The sequence below is a fragment of the Nicotiana sylvestris genome, chromosome 1 (assembly GCF_000393655.2).
Source record: "Nicotiana sylvestris chromosome 1, ASM39365v2, whole genome shotgun sequence".
NCBI classification, from domain to species: domain Eukaryota; kingdom Viridiplantae; phylum Streptophyta; class Magnoliopsida; order Solanales; family Solanaceae; genus Nicotiana; species Nicotiana sylvestris.
In genome coordinates, this window is record NC_091057.1 from 147,366,538 (window position 1) to 147,386,620 (window position 20,083).

The 20,083-nt window shown below is 41.7% G+C and overlaps 2 protein-coding genes across 2 annotated transcripts; one reads left to right on the plus strand and one right to left on the minus strand.

The window, feature by feature from the left end:
• Window positions 1–6,312: 6,312 nt before the first annotated feature.
• Window positions 6,313–11,061, minus strand: LOC138875865 (uncharacterized). Its single transcript, XM_070154739.1, has 4 exons — window positions 10,888–11,061; window positions 6,761–7,090; window positions 6,423–6,668; window positions 6,313–6,321 (listed from the first exon to the last, which is right to left on the minus strand). Exons 1-4 carry the CDS (start codon window positions 11,059–11,061, stop codon window positions 6,313–6,315), a joined length of 759 nt encoding a protein of 252 aa, XP_070010840.1.
• Window positions 11,062–16,928: 5,867 nt separating this feature from the next.
• On the plus strand, window positions 16,929–17,372 carry LOC138875869 (uncharacterized). The gene is made up of 2 exons (XM_070154746.1): window positions 16,929–17,157; window positions 17,206–17,372. Exons 1-2 carry the CDS (start codon window positions 16,929–16,931, stop codon window positions 17,370–17,372), a joined length of 396 nt encoding a protein of 131 aa, XP_070010847.1.
• Window positions 17,373–20,083: the final 2,711 nt, after the last annotated feature.

A 20,083-nucleotide genomic window follows, 5' to 3' on the forward strand; every position in this document is an offset into this window, starting at 1 on the left:
GATTGTGTGTTTGGAGCGTAACGGATGTATTGTAGGGCAGATATCTGAATGGCCTCGGAGTAAGGTGGGTAATTGATGTGAATCGGTTATAATGGCAAAGTGAAAATGGTAGAACATAAATTGGAGTGAAGGTTGCTCATGTTTGAACAACGGTTACCTCCTGGATTACCTGCAAAACTCAAAATACGATACATGCAAGTATATAGGTTACTGCGAGAATTTAAATGGGATGCGAATTTCCTTTGGACCATGAAAGATTGTCTTTGGACGGTACAGATAACGTCCTTAGACTATGATGTCCTGGGCCATGAATTATGAGATAAGAGATTCGCAGGCCATGAAATGATGTTCTCGGGTTATGAGGATGGTGCCTCTGAACCATGACACCTTCAAATAATGATGTGCAAGTTTGAGGGATCCGTAGGCCATGGCACGGTGTCTTCAGGCTATGGCGATGATGCCTTCGGATTATGACGCCTTGGGACAAATTGGCTATAGATCAGCCCATAAAATGCAGAGACATGATACCAAAAGAGATAGCAAGACAAAGCTTAGTCTTGTGCGGAGTTTGAGGGCAGAGCTTAGCCTGAGGGAAGAAGATAGTGCCAAGTTTAGAATAGAGCAACATTTATACAATGAGGGACAATGCTTAGTCCCATGAGAAGGTAGTGTTTAGCCTTATGCAAATACGGAGGCAAGGCTTAGCCTTATGTAAGATTAGAGACAGAGCTCAGTCTCATGCAAAGAGAAGGCAGTGCTTAGCCTTATGCAAATATGGAGGCAGGGCTTAGCCTCATACAAGATTTAAGATAATGCCTAGTCCCATGAAAAGAGAAGGCAATGCTTAGCCTTATGCAAATATGGAGGCAGGGCTTAGCCTCATACAAGGTTTGAGACACGGCTTAGTCTCATGCAAAGAGAAGACAATACTTAGCCTTATGCAAATATGGAGGCAGGGCTTAGCCTCATGCAAGATTTCAGACAATGCTTAGTCCCATGCAAAGAGAACACAATGCTTAGCCTTATGCAAATATGGAGGCAAGGCTTAGCCTCATGCAAGGTTTGAGACAAGGCTTCGTCTCATGCAAAGAGAAGGCAATGCTTAGCCTTATGCAAATATGGAGGCAGGGCTTAGCCTCATGCAAGGTTTGAGACAAGGCCTAGTCTCATGCAAAGAGAAGGCAATGCTTAGCCTTATGCAAATATGGAGGCAGGGCTTAGCCTCATGCAAGATTTGAGACAAGGCTTAGTCTCATGCAAAGAGAAGGCAATGCTTGGCCTTATGCAAATATGGAGGCATGACTTAGCCTCATGCAAGATTTGAGACAAGGCTTAGTTTCATGCAAAGAGAAGACAATGCTTAGCCTTATGCAAATGTGGAGGCAGGGTTTAGCCTCATGAAAGGTTTGAGACAAGGCTTAGTCTCATGCAAAGAGAAGGCAATGCTTAGCCTTATGCAGTGAACAAGTAGCAAATAGGAGTAGAATGTATTTTTGCTGGAGATATATTTGGTGTCTGGTGGCCCGATTGATAGTGATTTTGCTGTATGTATATATATTTATGAATGCTCTTGTTTCGTTCAGTGCGCCTACATTGTTTTGTCCACTGCGCATGCATCCAAAGAAAAATTATAAGTTTTGTAAGGGGAGGTTGGTTCGTGCCTTTATCTACTGGCTTTGCTTCGCTCCATTCTGGAGGCCTTGTTTGAGTTGCACTGGGTAACACCTAGCTGTTACAAAAATAGAGTTTTTGAAAATATGCATTTATTGATAAAAATGGAGTTATTTTTTAGAAAACATAGTGAAATATCAAGTAATTTTAGATGAATTAGTGATTATAACACATTTCAGAGACATTGCATCTTTCTCGTATTAGAATTTTGAGGGTCTTCCTCAAAATTCTGCTCCAGTTTGGTAAATAATCCTTCGCTGTTTTACGTGCGATGAAACTTGCTGAACCTTCTCTGGGATTTTGAGAATCCCTTTCCAAAATTTTGAGAATCCTTATCAAAATTCTGCCCCAGTTTCTTAACTAATTTCTGTCTGTCCAGCATATGAAGGCTTTGGCTGGACTTGCTCCGGAATTTTGAGGGTCCTCCTCAAAATTTTGCCCCAGTTTATGGTTCTGGGGAAATGAAAATTTTATTAAGATATGAACCCACAGGGCTTCCTATGTATCCCCTCTTAAACGGGAATCAGGTCAAGCGTAGTTCAATTATATTAGATAAAGAAATGTAAACAGTCTAAACATAGTATCTCTTCACTACGTATGAATTGATTGGTTTTGGCCAAACTTCTTCGTCGATTTCTGAAAGTATAAGCGCTCCTCCTGTTAGCACCCAGTGAATCATGTAAGGACCTTGCTAGTTAGGAGAGAATTTTCCTTTGGCTTCATCTTGATGCGGGAAGATCTTCATCAGCACCAATTGTCCCGGTGCGAATTGCCTTGGTTTGACCCTTTTGTTGAAAGCTTTGGACATTCTGTTCTGATAAAGCTGACCGTGACATACTGCGTTCATTCTCTTTCCATCTATAAGGGCCAGTTGCTCATAACGGCTTCTGATCCAATCTGCATCGCTGAGTTCGGCTTCTTGTATGATTCTTAAAGAAGGAATCTCTACCTCGTCTAGAATGACAGCTTCGGTGCTATAAACTAGTAAATAGGGAGTTGCCCTAGTTGATGTGCAGACCGTAGTGTGGTATTGTGATGACCCGGCCAGTCATCTCATGAGTTAGGCTCCGTTTTCCCCATTTCTGCTTCTTTATGCTTCGTTATCCGTGTTTTATGTGATCAGGTTGATCAGTTTGAGTTCGGAGAGGATTTGGTAAGAAATGAGACACTTAGTCTCTTTTAAGAAGGTTTAAGTTGGAAAAGTCAACTGGATATTGACTTATGTGTTAGAGGGCTCGGATGTGAGTTCCGATAGTTCGATTAGCTTCGGGAGGTGATTTATGGCTTAGGAGCGCGATCGGAATTGGTTTTGGCGGTTCGGAGTAGAATTAGGCTTGAATTGGCGAAGTTGATATTTTGGCGATTTCCAGTTGATAGGTGAGATTTTGATATAAGCGTCGGAATGGAATTCCGATAGTTTTAGTAGCTTCGTTGTGTTATTTTGTATGTGTGTACAAAATTTCAGGTCATTCGGACGTGGTTTGGTTTAGTTTTTGATCAAAAGCGTGTTTTGGAAGATTTTAGAAACTTAGGCTTGAATTCGATGAGTTTTGGTAGATTTGATATTGTTTGAGGTGTTTTGATGGTTGGAACAAGTTTGAATAAGGTATTGAGTTATGTTTGTGCTTTTGGTTGAGGTCCCGGGGGCCTTGGGGTGATTTCGGATGGCTAACGGGGAAGTTTGATGTTTAATGCATCTTTAGATTTTGCTGGTTCTGGTGTTTTCGCACCTGCGGTTTGGGGGCCACAGGTGCGGTGCTGCACGTGCGGGAGAATAGCTGCAGAAGCGATTTTAGGAGGATTCATCAGGAGCCATAGATGCGGTTGAAGGGCCGCATCTGCAAGGTCATAGGTGCAGAAGCTTAAACACAGATGCGGTTTGGGTCTTTTAAGTGAGTTCCACAGAAGCGGACTTGTAACCGCAGAAGTGGTGGTGGGGTCAAAGATGCGAAAACCCCTGGGCAGAATGTTTTAATTCATTTCATACGCGATTTTGAAGCTTATTTACTCCACAGTTGGTCTTTTTGAGAGCTTTTTGAAAGAAATCGAAGAGGGATTCAAGGAGAAACGTTTGGAGGTAAGAATTTCGGACCTAAAACTCGAATCTATTGTGAAATCCACCTAGAAAATCATGAAACGTAAGCTAAAAATGGAAGAACTAGGGCTTGGGATTTTGGACTTTTGAATTGGGGATTTGAAGGACCATTTGAGGTCGGATTTGAGGACTTTTGATATGTATGAACTCGTGGGGTGATAAGGAATCTAATGATATGAAAATTTCTGAGTTTCAAGAAGTGGGCCTGGGGCTCGAGTTTTGCTAATTTCGGAATTTTTGGTATTTTTCGATTGTTTTCACTTAGGCTTTGTTCCCTTAGCATATTGTGACTTATTTGTTCTGATTTTGGATAGATTCGACGCGCGTGGAGGTTGATTCGGGAGGCAAAGGCGTTGCGTGCTAGAGATTTAGCCGGTTCGAGGTGCGTAATAATTGTAAATGATGCTCTGAGGGTTTGAAACCCCGAATCGTACATCGTAGTGCTATATTGAGGTGAGACACACGCTTGAGGACGAGCGTGGGGTCGTCCACTATTGGGGATTATGACTTGGTCCGTCCCGGTTGATGATTTTACCGCGTATTTGACTGAAACTTATTTGCTATCATCATGTTTTTGGCTGATTGCCATATTTGGGCTTCGTGCCAACTATTTGAACCTTTCATGGATTCTTTTATCACTATTTCCTCACTGTTTTGACTTATTACTTGAACTCAGTCATGTTGTTTTCCACTGTTTTAATACTCAACCATTTTTACTCAGTTTTGAAACTTAAATGATATTTTAAATGATGTTTTGGGCTAAGAACTACTGTTTTACTAATGCCCGAGGGGCTTGTAATGATTTTCGGACTGAGTACGGTCGAGGGCCAGATGTGAGGATACACTAATACTGATATGAGGTCGAGGGCCTGAGATATATATATACGCCATGAGGTGGCTTGACTGATATGAGGCCGAGGGCCTGAGATACATATATACTCCACGAGGTGGCTTGATTGACATGAGGCCGAGGGCCTAGATTTGATGCCACGAGAAGGCTTGATATTGCGCTTGGGCCGTAAGGGGGCCCTCCCAGAGTCTGTACACCCCCAGTGAGCGCGGGTACCCATTGTGATGTGAGATTGAGCCGGAGGGGCTGGCAATGTTCTGAGATTTGAACCCGAAGGGCTGGTATTGTTCTATTCGAGCCCGAGGGGTTGGTATTGTTCTACTTGAGCCCGAGGGGCTGGTATTGTTCTATTTGAGCCCGAGTGGCTGGTATTGTTCCATATGATTTCCCGAGGGGCTGGTACTGTTCTGAGATGTTGCCCGAGGGGCGGTTTTGTTGATATTGTGCTCGAGGGGCAAACATTTACTTGTTATTTACCTTTTAATTACTTGTTTTACCTACTGAAAAAGGGATTTTACTTGATTCTTCACTATTTACTGGTTTTAAATGGTTTCTTACTGCTTCGGTATAGAATGCCTTATGTTTTACGTGTTTTCTTACTTTCAGTCATTATTTATATTTATTACTCACTGAGTTGGAGTACTCACTTTACTCCCTGCACCGTGTGTGCACATTCAGGCATAGCAGGTCCCACACCTGAGTGTTGATCCTTCCAGTCCAGGCGGTGTTTCGGAGACTACGAGGTAGTTGTTGGCGTCCGCATCCCTCGTGTCTCCCTCATCTTATTATTTCTATGTTCTTCAAATAGTTGTGCCAGATATTGTATTTAGTAGACTTGTGTTAGGATCCTTAGTTGCTCATGACTTGTGACACCCCGGTCAAGGCTGTGTCGGGTTGGATTCAACTTTTTTTATCTATGTTTCCGCTACTTATTATCATTAAATCATGTTTTAGACTACTTTTATATTGTTTGACTGCTTTAACAAGTGAGTTGAGTTTAATTGGCTAGCCTTGTCTTCACGAGAGGCGCCATTACGACCGGGTTCAGGGTTAGGGTCGTGACAGGTATCCCAATAGGGCAAAGGGTAACTTCTCGTGCCATTGTTTGTGGTTTTATACCATCTTCCTTAGTATCTTCTTGATGTTCTACTTAGCAGCTTCCACAGCTCCATTCATTTGAGGCATGTATGCTATGGAGTTTTTGTGCTTGATTTTGAAGGTTTCACATATGACTTTCATCAGATCACTGTTGAGATTGGCAGCATTATGAGTGATAATGGACTCAGGAACCCTAAATCGACAAACAATACGATCCTTGACAAAATCTGCGATGACTTTCTTGGTTACAGCTTTGTAGGATGCAACCTCTACCCATTTTGTGAAATAGTCAATGGCCACTAAAATGAACCTGTGCCCATTTGAAGCAGTGGGTTCGATCGGACCGATGACATCCATTCTCCAGGCGGCAAAAGGCCAAGGGGAACTTGTCGCATTGCACTCGTTTGGTGGTACCTTTATCATGTCTGCATGTACCTGGCACTGGTGGCATTTTTGTACGTACCGGATGCAATCCGTTTCCATGGTCATCCAAAAGTATCCAGCTCTAAGTATTTTCTTGGCTAGAACAAAACCATTCATATGTAGTCCACAGGTTCCAACATGTATCTCCTCGAGCAATCTGGAAGCCTCATTTGCGTCAACACACCTTAACAACCCCAGATCAGGAGTTTTTCTATACAGTATCCCTCCGTTTTGGAAGAAGTTATTGGATAGCCTCCGCATCGTGCATTTCTGAGTGTAGTTTGCCTGCTTCGGATATTCTCTTCTTGCCAGATATTCTTTGATGTCGTGGAACCAAGGTTTTTCATCTATTTCCTCTTCAACATGAGCACAGTAAGCCGGTTGATTGTGGATTCTCGTTGGGACGAGATCAATGAAATTCTTATCTGGATGTTGTATCATTGATGGCAAAGTAGCCAGTGCGTCTGCGAACTCATTTGGAATTTTGGGTACATGTTTGAATTCTATCTTTGTGAATCTTTTCACCAATTCCTGTACGTAATGCAAGTATGGCATTATCTTGGTATTTTTCGTGGCCCATTCTCCTTAAACCTAGTGTACCAGAAGATATGAATCACCATTACCAGCAACTCTTGTATACTCTTATCGATGGCTAGTTTGAGCCCCATGATGCAAGCCTCATATTCTACCATATTGTTAGTGCACGGGAACCTAAGCTTTGCGGATACAGGGTATTGTTGACCCGTTTCTGATACCAAAACTGCTCTGATGCCTATTCCTTTGAAGTTTACAGCTCCATCGAAGAACATTCTCCAACCAGCGTATGCTTCATCAATGTCCTCTCCTACAAATGATACTTCTTCATCTAGAAAATACGTCTTCAAGGGTTCATATTCTCCTCTCATAGGATTTTTAGCAAGATAGTCTATCAATGCTTGTCCTTTGATCGCCTTCTAAGTTATATAGACGATATTGAACTCACTCAACAGTATCTGCCACTTGGCTAACTTCCCGGTTGACATGGGCTTCTAAAATATGTACTTAAGAAGGTCCATCCTGGATATGAGGTATGTGGTATAGGCACAGAAGTAATGCCTCAATTTCTAAGTTGTCCAGGTTAAAGCACAACAAGTACGTTCCAATAAAGAGTATTGTGCTTCATAAGGTGTGGACTTCTTACTCAAGTAGTATATGGCTTGCTCCTTTATTCCTATCTTGTCATGTTATCCCAAAACACATCCGAAAGCTCCATCTAATACAGATAGATAGAGTAGTAAAGGTCTCCTAGGTTCTGGCAGAACTAGGACTGGTGGAGTGGACATGTATTCCTTGATTTTGTCAAAAGCCTTCTGATAATCTTCGGTCCAACTCGTTTTAGCATCTTTCATCAATATTTTGAAGATGGTTCACATATAACTGTGGACTGTGCTATGAAGCGACTGATATAGTTGAGACATCCTAGGAAGCTCATCACGTCCTTCTTGCTCTTTGGTGGTGGTAACTCTTGAATATCCTTAACTTCGGACGGGTCCAACTCGATTCTTCGGCAGCTGACGATGAATCCCAACAACTTTCCTGCAGGAACCCCGAATGCACATTTTGCGGGGTTCAGTTTTAGATTGTAACTCCTCAACCTGTTAAGAACTTTCTCAAGTCTTCTATGTGATCCGTGGGCCTCTTGGATTTGATGATGACATCATCAACATACACCTCTATTTCCTTGTGTATCATACCATGAAAGATGGTTGTCATGACTCTCATGTAAGTAGCCCCAACATTCTTTAGACCAAATGGCATCATTTTGTAGCAGAATACTCCTACGGTGTGATGAAAGCTATTTTCTCTGCGTCTTCTTCATCCATCCAGATCTGGTGATAACACGCGAAGCAATCTACAAAGGATTAGAGTTCATGCTTGGCAAAATTGTCGATCAGGATGTGTATATTTGGCAGTGGAAAGTCGTCATTAGGACTTGCTCTGTTTAAATCCCGATAGTCAACACACACGCTGACCTTCCTGTCTTTCTTCAGAATCGGTACAATGTTGGCTAACTAGGTTGGGTACTCAACTACCCTGAAGACTTTGGCTTTGATTTGCTTAGTGACTTCTTTCTTGATTTTCAGGCTCATGTCTAGTTTGAATTTTCTGAGTTTCTGCTTCACTGGCGGACACATTGGATTGGTAGGCAACTTGTATTACACCCCACAATATTATGGTGATGTTACGCCTTGCAGTAGTACATTACGATGATGTTACGCTTCGCAGTATTAAATTACGATGATGTTGCACCCTGTAGTATTGTACGTTGAATTTGTCATAATGTAATTGACTTTAGTCCAAGGAAAAGATTATTTGGCGATTATAAGGATTATGCTATTTCAAGCAAGTGATAAGTAAATTCGTGAAGGTAAGAGGGGAAGCAAGTCAATGAAAATGAATTTTCGTCCAAGTTTGTCATGTTGGGATAAAATACGGGCCGAGCGTTAATACCCTATATTTATGGACTAGTACCATACAAGGTACCATATAACCATGATAGTATGACACATAAAAGGGTATTAAAATGACCAATACTTTAAGTAATTTGAGATAATTTTTAATTATGCGGGTAATTGGTTAAATTTCTAGGCAACGGAACATTACCTAATTAATTATGTATATATATAGGATAATGGCTACATGTGGCAGCCCCTCCATTTAAAATAGATGACTAATCACCTTAATTGAAAGGTGACAACATTTGAATTGAATAATCTATTAGACTCTTCAAGTCTTATTTGTATATTTTTGTATTTTAAAGCTTCATCACATTTTAGTCACATTCAGAACAACATCTCTATGAGATACTACTTTTAACTCATTAAAGTATGAGCTACTACTTTATGCGTAGAACATATCTTAATGCGTAGAACTTTGGTTTAATTTCTCTTTCCTTTGCCTCTCTGCTTCGACGTGATTCAAAGATCCCTCCCGTCTAATTTCTAGCTTCCTTCTTTGCTTCTTTGGAGTTAAAGAGTATATCAAGAAGCCAAATGTTATAAATGAATATTCCCCTACTTCGATCCGTCGTTACGTGTTATCGCAATTGACGTGTGTTAAAAGGATTGTTAAGAGAATCGGCTCAGGTATGTTAAGGCTAAGCTTTTCCTTCATTTTAGCATGATCTCGTAATTACATAAGTTTGACAACGAGGCATAAAGAAAAATGCATATCCCGAAATTTACATAAATTTTCCTAGTTTTGTAAGTTACAATATTGTCCATATTGGGACCTTATATTCAATTGAGTATTTTTTTTCCAGTCAAGAGAGCAAATAGTCTATATATACAGCATTACAGTATTTTCATTACCATCGAGCTATAATTGATGGGCAGGCCCCTATTGGGTAACCTCTGATCAGATGGTAAGTTATACACCGAGCCTACTGTGGCCGAGCGCCTATAAGCGAGCCTACTACGACAGAGCAATTATATATATATATATATATATACACCTTATAAGGTCGGACAACTATTTTACTTACTATATTGAGAGAGTTGAGTCAGTATCAGCAGGTAAACATATCTTTAGATTATCGTTGACTTCCAGTTACTATATTATCAGTTCAGTTTTAGTTTTCAGTATATTTCCTTACATACTCGGAACATTATTTCGTACTGACATCCCTTTTCTGGGGGCACTGCATTTCATGCGTGCAGGTTCAGATAGACAGACGGGTAGACCTCCCCAGTAGGTATTGCCCGAGTTCAGCTTTATCGGTAAGCTCAACGTCCTTTGGAGTTACCGGGTCTAGGGCTTTATGTACATATTGTGTATATATATATATATATATATATTATAAGTAGACTATGGCCCTATTCCGATCACAGTATACCCATCAGTAGAGGCTTGTAGACATATCCTGTCAGTTAATGCAATATGTTGGACTTGTAGGCCTTGTATGCATATTTGGTTGGTTTGTCAGCTGTAATAATTATGACGACCTTGTAGGCCCAGCTTTATATTGATACTTAGTCAACATTCGCAGTTGTCTTGCAATGTGGCCCATGGCCAAAGTATGGCATCACATGTTCAGAGTCCCTTAGTTGCAATTTGGTAAGCAAGGACAGGTGAGGCACCAGGTGCCGGTCTCACCCCTAGGTTCGGGGCATGACAACTTGTGAGCCACTATGGATGTGCTCAGACCGGTCATGTCATCATATGACCATGCAAAGATATCCTCATATTCCTTTAAGAAACGAATGTACTCTTCCTTCTCTGACGGTGATAAGTGAATGCTTATGCGAGTCTCCTTAACGGTTTCGGCGTCTCCTAAATTTATTGCTTCGATCTTGTCCAGGTTGGACTTAGGTTTATTCTCAAAGTTCTCAATCTCCCTGACAATTTCCTCAGGTATTTCATCCTCTACTTCTGAGTCACTATCCTTATGTTCCGTTATCTCATTACATGTCACAGTTACCGATTCATCAGTCATCAGGAAAAGTAATAATAATGTTGTACAAAAAAAATGTGAAAGATAATAATAAATAATAAATAGCAATGCATTGATTAAATTTTGAAAATACCCCAAAAACAGTATGGTTTGATGAATTGAGCAATTATTTTGAAATAAAATACGTCTTTAAAATAAAATTACTAAAAACATCTAAAATTCCTAGCATAGATATAGAAATAAATTAGGCTAAATGCCAAGCTACCTAGGGACTCGGCGGGCTCGGGATGGTGTGGCAGTCCAATTCATAATAACAACTCCCTTCTCCACAGTAGGAATAATGAGGCATTCTTCCTCCTTCTCCTCAATTATCGCACTGCAATCCATATCCTCGTCCTCTAGGAACAAATTCCTCAGCCCAGCTAAAGCTTCTTCCTCTGCAGTTCCCCATATTGTATTAGTCTGGTGAAAAGTCTGACCCAGATGTGGCATTGGTTGCTCGAGAGGGTAATAAGGACCGTGCCATAGTGGCGACCAATCATTGTACTTCTGCCAAGTGTATGGGTATCCTAGACCAAAAGTTGTGTCGTGATGTTTCAACTGTATCGACTTGGTAATGCCCTGGAGTTTCTTCGCAAGCCCTTTGCCACGTTCATACCCAGACCATGCTAGTATGCTTTCTATTTTGTTACTCCATCATTTATCTTTCTCAACTGCATTGACATGTTCAATATGGTGATAAGTTTCGCCTCCTAGATTTCTTCTATTATCGATAACCGGGATATTTTGACTGGTGTAAATGGGGTTACTTCCATCTCCATGAATGATCACCTCCTGATGGTTCTATTCAAAATTCATGACCTGGTGTAGTGTGGAAGCCACAACCCCAATGGAATGTATCCAAGGTCGACCCAACAGAAGATTGTATGTAGCTAATATGTCAAGCACCTGGAATTCAACATCGAACCAAGTTGGCCCCATTTGCAGGAAAAGGTTAATCTCCGCGATCGTGGCCCTTTGAGACCCATCAAAAGCTTTCACATTCATACTTCCTGCCCGTATTTCGTGAAAATCTTTGCCCAATCTTTTTAGAGTAGTCAACAGACAAATATTGAGGCTTGAACCCCCATCTATTAGGACCCTAGCAATGAATTTATCTTCAAACTGTACCGTGATATGCAGTGCCCGGTTGTGACTTAACCCTTCAGGCGGTAATTCATCCTCATGGAAGGTAATCTTATGACTTTCCAACACTTGCCTTACCATATTGGCCATTTCTCCGCAGGTTTGGTTGGGCACATAAGCTTCATTCAACACATTCATCAAAGCATTCTTGCGTGCCTCTGAATTTTGCAATAGTGATAAGATCGATATCTGGGCGGGGGTTTTGTTCAAATGATCGATGAAGGAATATTCCCTTACTTGTACTTTCCTCCAAAAATCATCTGGTCCAGTTTCAATGACAGGTTGCTTAGTAGCAGCCTCCTTGCTCGATTCTCCCAAATATTCGGGTGTATAGATCCTTCCTGTTCTGGTCATTCCTTGTGAAGTATCAGATTCTTCCATTTTGCTTTTCCTTTTCGCCTGGCTTCAGCAACATAATCCTAAGGTATAGCCTTGGAATTAAAAGGAGGTATGGTTGATACTGTCACTGTGAAAGGTGTGGTCACTTCTACCTCAAACGTAACAGGTGTGGCGGCGGGTGGTGCTACCTCTACTTCAAATGGAACCTATGCGGTTACCTCTACTTTAACTGATGGTTGTATCTATACCACAATAGGAGTTAGTGTAACTGCGGGTTTAAATTCATCGCCTTCCCGAATAAGCCCGATCGACCCTTCAGGATCCCATTCTTCATCTGTCTCTATCACTTGTACCCCATCACCCCTATAATATGGGAAAGGATTGTTGCAGACGTTAGGTGTAGCTTCTTTTGCCTGTATGACCTTGTTATTAATCAATGTCTGGATCTTATATTTCAATGTTCGGCACTCATCAATGGTGTGCCCCTTCATACCAGAATAATATGCACAGGTTTTGTTTGGGTTGACCCATTGAGTTGAGTTCTCCATTGCCACAGTAGGAATAGGAGTGACATAACCAGCGGCCTTCAACCTTTCGTACAACTGGTCAATGGGTTCAGCAATAGTGGTGTATTGTCTTGGTGGTTTACGATCAAAGTTAGGTCGAGGGTTCTGGTAATTTGGATGAGTTGGAGGTGAATGATAGTAGGCTGGTTGGGCGTTATAAGTATGATAGGGAGTGGCGGGTTGAGAATATCTGGGAGATGAGGGTTGGTATGTGGGTGGAAGTGTATGGTATGTGGGTGGAGGTGTTTAGTATGTGAGCAGATATTTGGGCCTTGGGCCACCATTACTGCCCCCACTTCATTCTTCTTTAATATGCCACCTAATTGCAATGCTTTGTTCGTGGCCTGCAGTGCCTCAAAATTTATCACCATCCCACTTTTAATACCCTTTTCAATCCTTTCTCCCAGTTTGATGATATCACAGAACTTGTGATTCTCAATGACCATTAGACTTTCATAATACTGTGGGTCTTGTGCCCTAACAAAAAACTTGTTCATTTGTTCTTCTTCTAATGCTGGTCTGACCTTGGCTGCTTCCGACCTCCACTGAGTAGCATACTCACAGTAAGTCTCAGTTGGATTCTGATAACTAGGAATTATGATGCATTTTACACTCCTTCATGCTCAAGTTTTGATTAGAAATGTGTACAAAATAGTCCCAAAGGCTCACAAGTTGTGCTTGATTACAGATTTGATCAACAAGGTGACAAGATGTCAAAAAGCAGCTCAAAAAGGAGTGAAACTTGCACAAGTACCAAGACAAGATAAAGCTCGGTCAAATAGGGCTAGTGTAGCCGCACACCATTCTGTGCGATCCGCACAAGTGAAGTTCAGAGAGGTTGTCATTCATGCCAAAAGGCAATGCGGCCGCAAGGGGTTTTGTGCGGTCTGCATTGGGATCATTGCGGCCGCACTCTATTAAGCGCGGTCCGCGGAGCCAAGGTTCAGAGAGGTGGTGTTTTGGAGGATGAAGGTCAATGCGGTCCACTTTCCTTTTTGTGCGGACCGACTAGTAGCCACCGTAACCGGGCTCGATTTTGTGCGGTCCGCATTGCCCAAGTTCAGAGAGCTGGATATTCAAGTCAAGAGCCTTAGTGCGGCCGCACTCGATTTTGTGCGGTCCACACTAGCCCCGCAGGGGTATTTTTGTCCAAGATTTTTATCCTAGTACAAATAGATTCTTTTCCCATTTTTAGGTCATCAGATAGTTTTTGTATAGAGCTGCGCTCATGACTTCGCTTCTTTTATCTGTTTTGAGTAATTTTAGCTTCATTTCAACATTGAATCTTCAAGTTTAATTTAGCAATTAATTAATATGAGTTTTTCTTCATATACTTCTTTGTTTTCTTCTCTAATTATGAGTAGTTAGCCCCATAAGCTAGAGTTGTGGCTCAACCCTTGTGTGGGTAATTGATGGGTCTTGTGTTTTGATGCTTGATTGTCTATGGGTGTTAGATATTTGGGCTAATTTAGGGTTTTAATTGTGAATTAGTGGTTGTAAACACTAGTTTATGCCTAGTAGATTTTGTCTCTTCTTGAGAAAGAGAGCCTAAGTCCATGAAATTAGTCCAACAAGGAATTGGGGCATTGATAGCCCCAATTAAAGGGTTAAACCTAGAGATAGTAATACCAGACTTGAACCTTGATTGCTTATGCAAATTTGCATACCCAATTGGTCTTGAGAAAGTCAATTTGACCAAAATCACTCGAACTACCGAGAGGTATAGAGTGAGTAGAATCGTGCAATGGTTATATCATACTCCCCAAATATGACAATCTAGATTTAGACTCAAGAATCCGTCAATTAACCATCTAAGCGTCACTACCCTAGTGCCTTTTAATCATTTGAACAACTTGCAATAGTTTAACCTTAGCTTATTTTAGTTTAATTTAGCATTGTAGTTTTATAAAATTAGAATCATAATCAAAACCAAAAATGTGTAGAAGTGCAATTTAGAGCAAATATGAAACTCCACTTTAGATAGACACTCAACTCCAATATATAGCTCCCTGAGGAAATCGATCCCGACCTTAATCGGGTAAAAGCTGCTTCGACCTCTCTTGCTACTCCATAGTAGTGCAGGGTTGGCCTAGATCACTTTTTGGCTCCGTTGCCGGGGAGCTAACAGTTTTGGCTATCTATCTACATAGTTTTGTGTATTGTTCTTCTTTCCTTCTGTGTTACTAATTTGTTTGTGTCACAACTTCAGGTACAAAATGGCAGCAAACTTAAACAATTCACCTTTTGGAGATCTTCTGCCGGGGGATGAAGTGGATGACAATGTTGAAGATGAGGTCCCTATGTGCATCAAGGACAAAGGAGAGGCTGTCAGGCCAATGATAATATTTCAGACCCTCCCCCGCCACCTCCAAGAGTGGCTCCTCGAGTGCTTCTAAACCAAGGCTATGCAAGTGCAATTGTCCCGCCCTGGATCCGGGCGGGCAATTTTCAAATAACCAATGTGATGCTGATATTGTTAGAGCAGCGTGGGTATTTCATGGATGATGTGAATCAAAATGCTTACAAACATCTTAAAGGGTTCGTGGATACCTGTTGGGAGAGCAAGAAAACTAATGTGTCCGAGGATGCATTGCGGTTGAGACTATTCCCATTCTCACTTAGAGGGAAGGCATTGGATTGGCTCGAGCGATTTCCCAACCATTCCATCACTACGTGGGATGAGTTGGCGGACAAGCTCATTGCAAAAATTTTCTCACCAAGGCATATGGCAGCATTGAGAGATGAGCTCTTGGCTTTCAAGCAAGAGCCCACGGAACCTTTGCATGATATTTGGGAGCGCTATAGAATAATGGTGAAGGAATTCCCCAATAATGATATGACTGTGGCGATGATCAAACAAACCTTCTACCGGGGCATTAACACAACAAACCAATACATAGTGAACCAACTTGCTTGGGGAAACTTTATGAAGCTGTCTTATGATGAGGCTTGTGAAATTCTTGACGAGATGGATGACACTTCTTCTGCGTGGCAAAGTAGAGCCAACATGCCCCAGGGTGACCCCATGGTCACTCATTTGCACAAGGAGTTACATGACCATGGGCAAGCTATAGCTGAGTTGACAACTACTATGAACCAACTAGCAAAGGCACAGTTGCAACAAGTTCAAAATCCTCGCCAAGTGAATGCCATAGAGGGTGTTAACATGCTTGTCAACAAAAGAAGACAAAGAGGTCAACAGAACCAAGGGAATTCGGAGCAATTTGACAATGATTGTGGTGGATTTCAAGATGATGGTTTTGATGGACAGAGTGAAGAGGTGCAGTACGTGAATAATTATCAAGGACAAAGGGGCAATTCTTCCAACCAACAACAATGGAGACCCCAAGGCAATTAGGGAAATTAACAACAACAAGGCAATGGTAATTGGGGGAACAACAACCAAAACTCCAACTGGGGCAATCAGAACAATGATCAAAACAATCAAGGAAATTGGAATGGTAATAACAATTGGGGTGGTAACAACAATCAAGGTGAATGGAACAATGGAAACCAAGGAAACCGGGGGCAAGGCTTTCAAAGGCACCCGATGTACCAACAAACGAACAATCCACCCCCATTTCCATCTCAAGGTCCTAGTTCTTCTAGCAATGATATGGGGAGAATTGAAATGATGTTCAAACAAACGATGAAAAAGAGTGTGGATTCTGTGCTCAGTTGTCTTCCCACAATACGTCGATTTGGAATTTGGAGGTTCAGTTGGGTCAAATCTCACAGTCCTTGAATAGTTGCCCTAAGGGTGCTCTACCAAGTGATACGGTAGTGAACCTGAAGGGTGGTAACAATCATGTTATGGCGGTAACTACAAGGAGTAGACGAGGCGGTGATGTGAATGCCTCCAAGCAAAGACAAAATTTGAGTGATGATGTTGAGTTGCAAGAAGATGAAGTTCCTTTGGTGGTTGAAAATGTGATGGATGAGAAGGTGAATGAAGAAGTGAGGATTGATATTGAAGATAACGAGGTGGAAACTCAAAATGATGTGAACCCATCTAGGGAACACATAATAGACATGCCGGAGCTGGTTGTGCCTAAAGCCAAGGCTCCTTTGCCGAGGCCACCTCCACCTTATCCTCAAAGGCTCGCGAAGCAGAAAAATGAGAATCAGTTTAAAAAGTTCATTGACATGATGAAGAGCTTATCCATTAATGTGCCTTTGGTGGAGGCTCTTGAACAAATACCAGGCTAAGCTAAATTCATGAAGGACTTGGTGACAAAGAAGCGGTCTATGGATTGTGAAACTATAAAGATGACTCACCAGGTTAGTGCAATAGTGCATTCAATGGCCTCGAAGCTTGAAGATCCCGATGCTTTCACCATTCCTTGCAGAAGTGCGAATTTTGCTAAGGCTCTATATGATTTGGAGTCTAGTATCAATTTGATGCCATACTCAATTTTCAATACTTTAGGTATTGGGCAACCAAGGCCGACTTCCATGAGATTACAAATGGCGGATAGAACGATGAAGAGACCATTAGGTATTATTGATGATGTACTTGTCTGGATGGACAAATTTATCTTGCCAGCTGATTTTGTGATCTTGGATTGTGAGGTGGATTATGAAGTTCCTATCATATTGGGGAGACCTTTCCTTGTTACGGGGAAGACCTTAGTTGATGTAGAAGCAAGGGAACTTACCTTTAGGGTGCGCGATGAAAAGGTGGTCTTTCATGTGTACAAGTCAATGAAGTAGCCCAACAGTACCGAGGTGTGCTCTTTTGTGGACCTTGTCACATCAATGATAATTGATGACACCAGTGCAATGATCAATGTGGAAGACCCTTTGGAGGTCGTATTGTTGAATCTTGATGTTAATAATGATGAGGACCGAGTGGAGTGTGTGAATGCCTTACATGGAATGGGATCTTACTCTTATGAGCCTAGAAAACTCTCGTTAGATCTCGAGAATAGGAAGACTCCACCAACAAAACCTTCAATTGAGGAGCCTCTGCTGTTGGACTTGAAACCGTTGCCTCCATACCTCAGGTATGAGTTCTTAGGCCCTAGTTCTTCTTTTCCAGATATTCTTTCCTCTTGTCTTACTAACATGCAGGTTGATACCACATTGGCAGTGCTTCAAAAGCGGAAAAAGGCAATTGGATAGACTCTAGCTAATATTTGGGGATAAGCCCCGCATTCTGTATGCACAAGATTATCTTAGAAGATGATGCAAAGCCCTCTTTGGAGCATCAAAGAAGATTGAACTAAGAAATGCAAGAAGTTGTGAAAAAGGAGGTGATCAAGTGGTTGGATGCCGGGGTTATGTACCCCATCTATGATAGCTCTTGGACTTTGTTGGTGCAATATGTACCGAAGAAGGGTGGCATGACTGTGGTTGTAAATTCACAAAAATGAGTTGATTCCTACCAGAACTGTCACCGGTTAGAGGGTATACATGGACTACCACAAGTTGAATAAAGTGACCCGCTAGGATCACTTTCCTTTACCTTTTCTTGATCAGATGTTAGACCGACTTGTTGGACGTGCCTTCTACTATTTCTTGGATGGGTATTCAGGGTACAACCAAATCTTGTTTGCTCTGGAAGATTAGGATAAGACCACATTCACTTGTCTATATGGCACCTTTGCCTTTTCTCGGATGCCTTTTGGATTGTGTAATGCACCGACTACATTCCAACAGTGTATGATGGCCCTTTTCATCGATATGGTGGAAGACATTTTGGAGGTGTTCATGGACGACTTTAGTATTGTGGGTGATTCATTTGATGAGTGCTTAAAGAATCTTGATAGAGTTTTGGCCCATTGTGAAGAAACCAATATTGTTCTCAATTGGGAGAAATGCCACTTTATGGTAGAATAGGGCATATTTCTTGGGCATAAAATTTCAAAGCATGGTATTGATGTAGACAAAGCAAAAATTGATGTGATATCAAGGCTCCCTCCCCTACATCTGTCAAGGGAGTTAGAAGTTTTCTTGGGCACGCGGGGTTGTACCGAAGATTTATCAAAGACTTTTCGAAGGTAGTGAATCCTTTATGCAAGCTATTGGAAAAAGATGCCAAGTTCGTGTTTGATGACAAATGTATGCCAGCCTTTGAACTTCTCAAGCATAAGTTGACCAACACTCCTATCATTACCGCACCTAATTGGAACTTGCCCTTTGAGCTCATGTTTGATGCGAGCGATGTTGTGGTTGGGGTATTTTTGAGTCAAAGAGTGAACAAAATATTTCATCCGGTGTACTATGTGAGCAAGATAATGAATGATGCTCAAGTGAACTACACGGTGATCGAGAAAGAACTTTTGGCTATTGTGTTCGCAATGGAGAAATTTCGGCCGAATCTTATGGGTACCGAGGTCATAATTCATACCGACCATGCCGCACTCCGGTACTTGATGACGAAGAAGGATTCCAAAGCTAGACTGATGCGATGGGTCTTGTTACTTCAAGAGTTTGATTTGGAGATTATAGACTGGAAGGGTAGTGAAAACCAAGTGGCGTACCACTTATCCCGTTTGGAGGAGAAGGGGAGGCCTCGTGATGGCCTAGATATCAATGATTAATTTCCCGACGAATAACTCCTTTCGATGCCGGTGAATGGTATACCATGGTTTGCGGATGTTGCTAATTTTCTTGTGACTAATATAATCCCGTGTGAGCTATCTTCTAACCAAAGGAAGAAGCTCAAATGGGATAATTTGGATTTCTATTGGAATGAGCCACACCTTTTCAAGATTTGCACGGATGGTGTTATCCAAAGGTGTGTCCCGGAGGAAGAGCAATTGAGTATCTTGGAGGCTTGTCATTCCTCTCCATATGATGGCCATCATGGCGGGGCGAGGACGTCTTCCAAAGTTCTTAGTTGTGGGTTTTATTGGCCAACTTTGTACAAAGATGCAAGTGAACTAGTGAAAAGGTGTGATGAATGTCAAAGAGCGGGTGGAATTTCGAAGAAAGATGAGATGCCTCTCAATACCATTCTTGAGGTTGATATTTTTTATATATGTGCCATTGATTTTATGGGCCCGTTTGTTAGCTCGTGTGGGAACACATACATTCTTGTGACGGTGGACTATATTTCAAAGTGGGTTGAAGCCGTGGCTTTGCCCAACAATGAGGCCCGGAGTGTTGTAGCATTTCTCAAAAAGAGAATTTTTACAAGGTTTGGTACTTCTCGTGCAATCATAAGTGATGGGGGGGGTCTCATTTTTGCAATAGAGCTTTTGACACTTTGCTCGCAATGTAAGGTGTCAATCACAAAGTTTCTAACCCTTATCATCCTCAAGCAAGTGGCCAAGTGGAAGTCTCAAACAGGGAAATCAAGAGTATATTGTCAAAGATGGTCAACGCAAATAGGACCGATTGCTCCAAGAAGTTGGATGATGCTCTATGGGCTTATACGACTGCTTAAAAGACTCCGATTGGTATGTCTCCGTATTGGT

Coding starts and splice junctions, on each gene's coding strand:
- LOC138875865 (XM_070154739.1), bottom strand. CDS start 11,061: ATGCCACATCTGGGTCAGACTTTTCACCAGACTAATACAATATGGGGA. Junction 7,091..10,887: donor TTCCTACTGTGGAGAAGGGA/GTTGTTATTATG, acceptor TATATAACTTAG/AAGGCGATCAAAGGACAAGC. Junction 6,669..6,760: donor AGAGTATACAAGAGTTGCTG/GTAATGGTGATT, acceptor CATTACGTACAG/GAATTGGTGAAAAGATTCAC.
- LOC138875869 (XM_070154746.1), top strand. CDS start 16,929: ATGACTCACCAGGTTAGTGCAATAGTGCATTCAATGGCCTCGAAGCTT. Junction 17,158..17,205: donor AACGATGAAGAGACCATTAG/GTATTATTGATG, acceptor TTATCTTGCCAG/CTGATTTTGTGATCTTGGAT.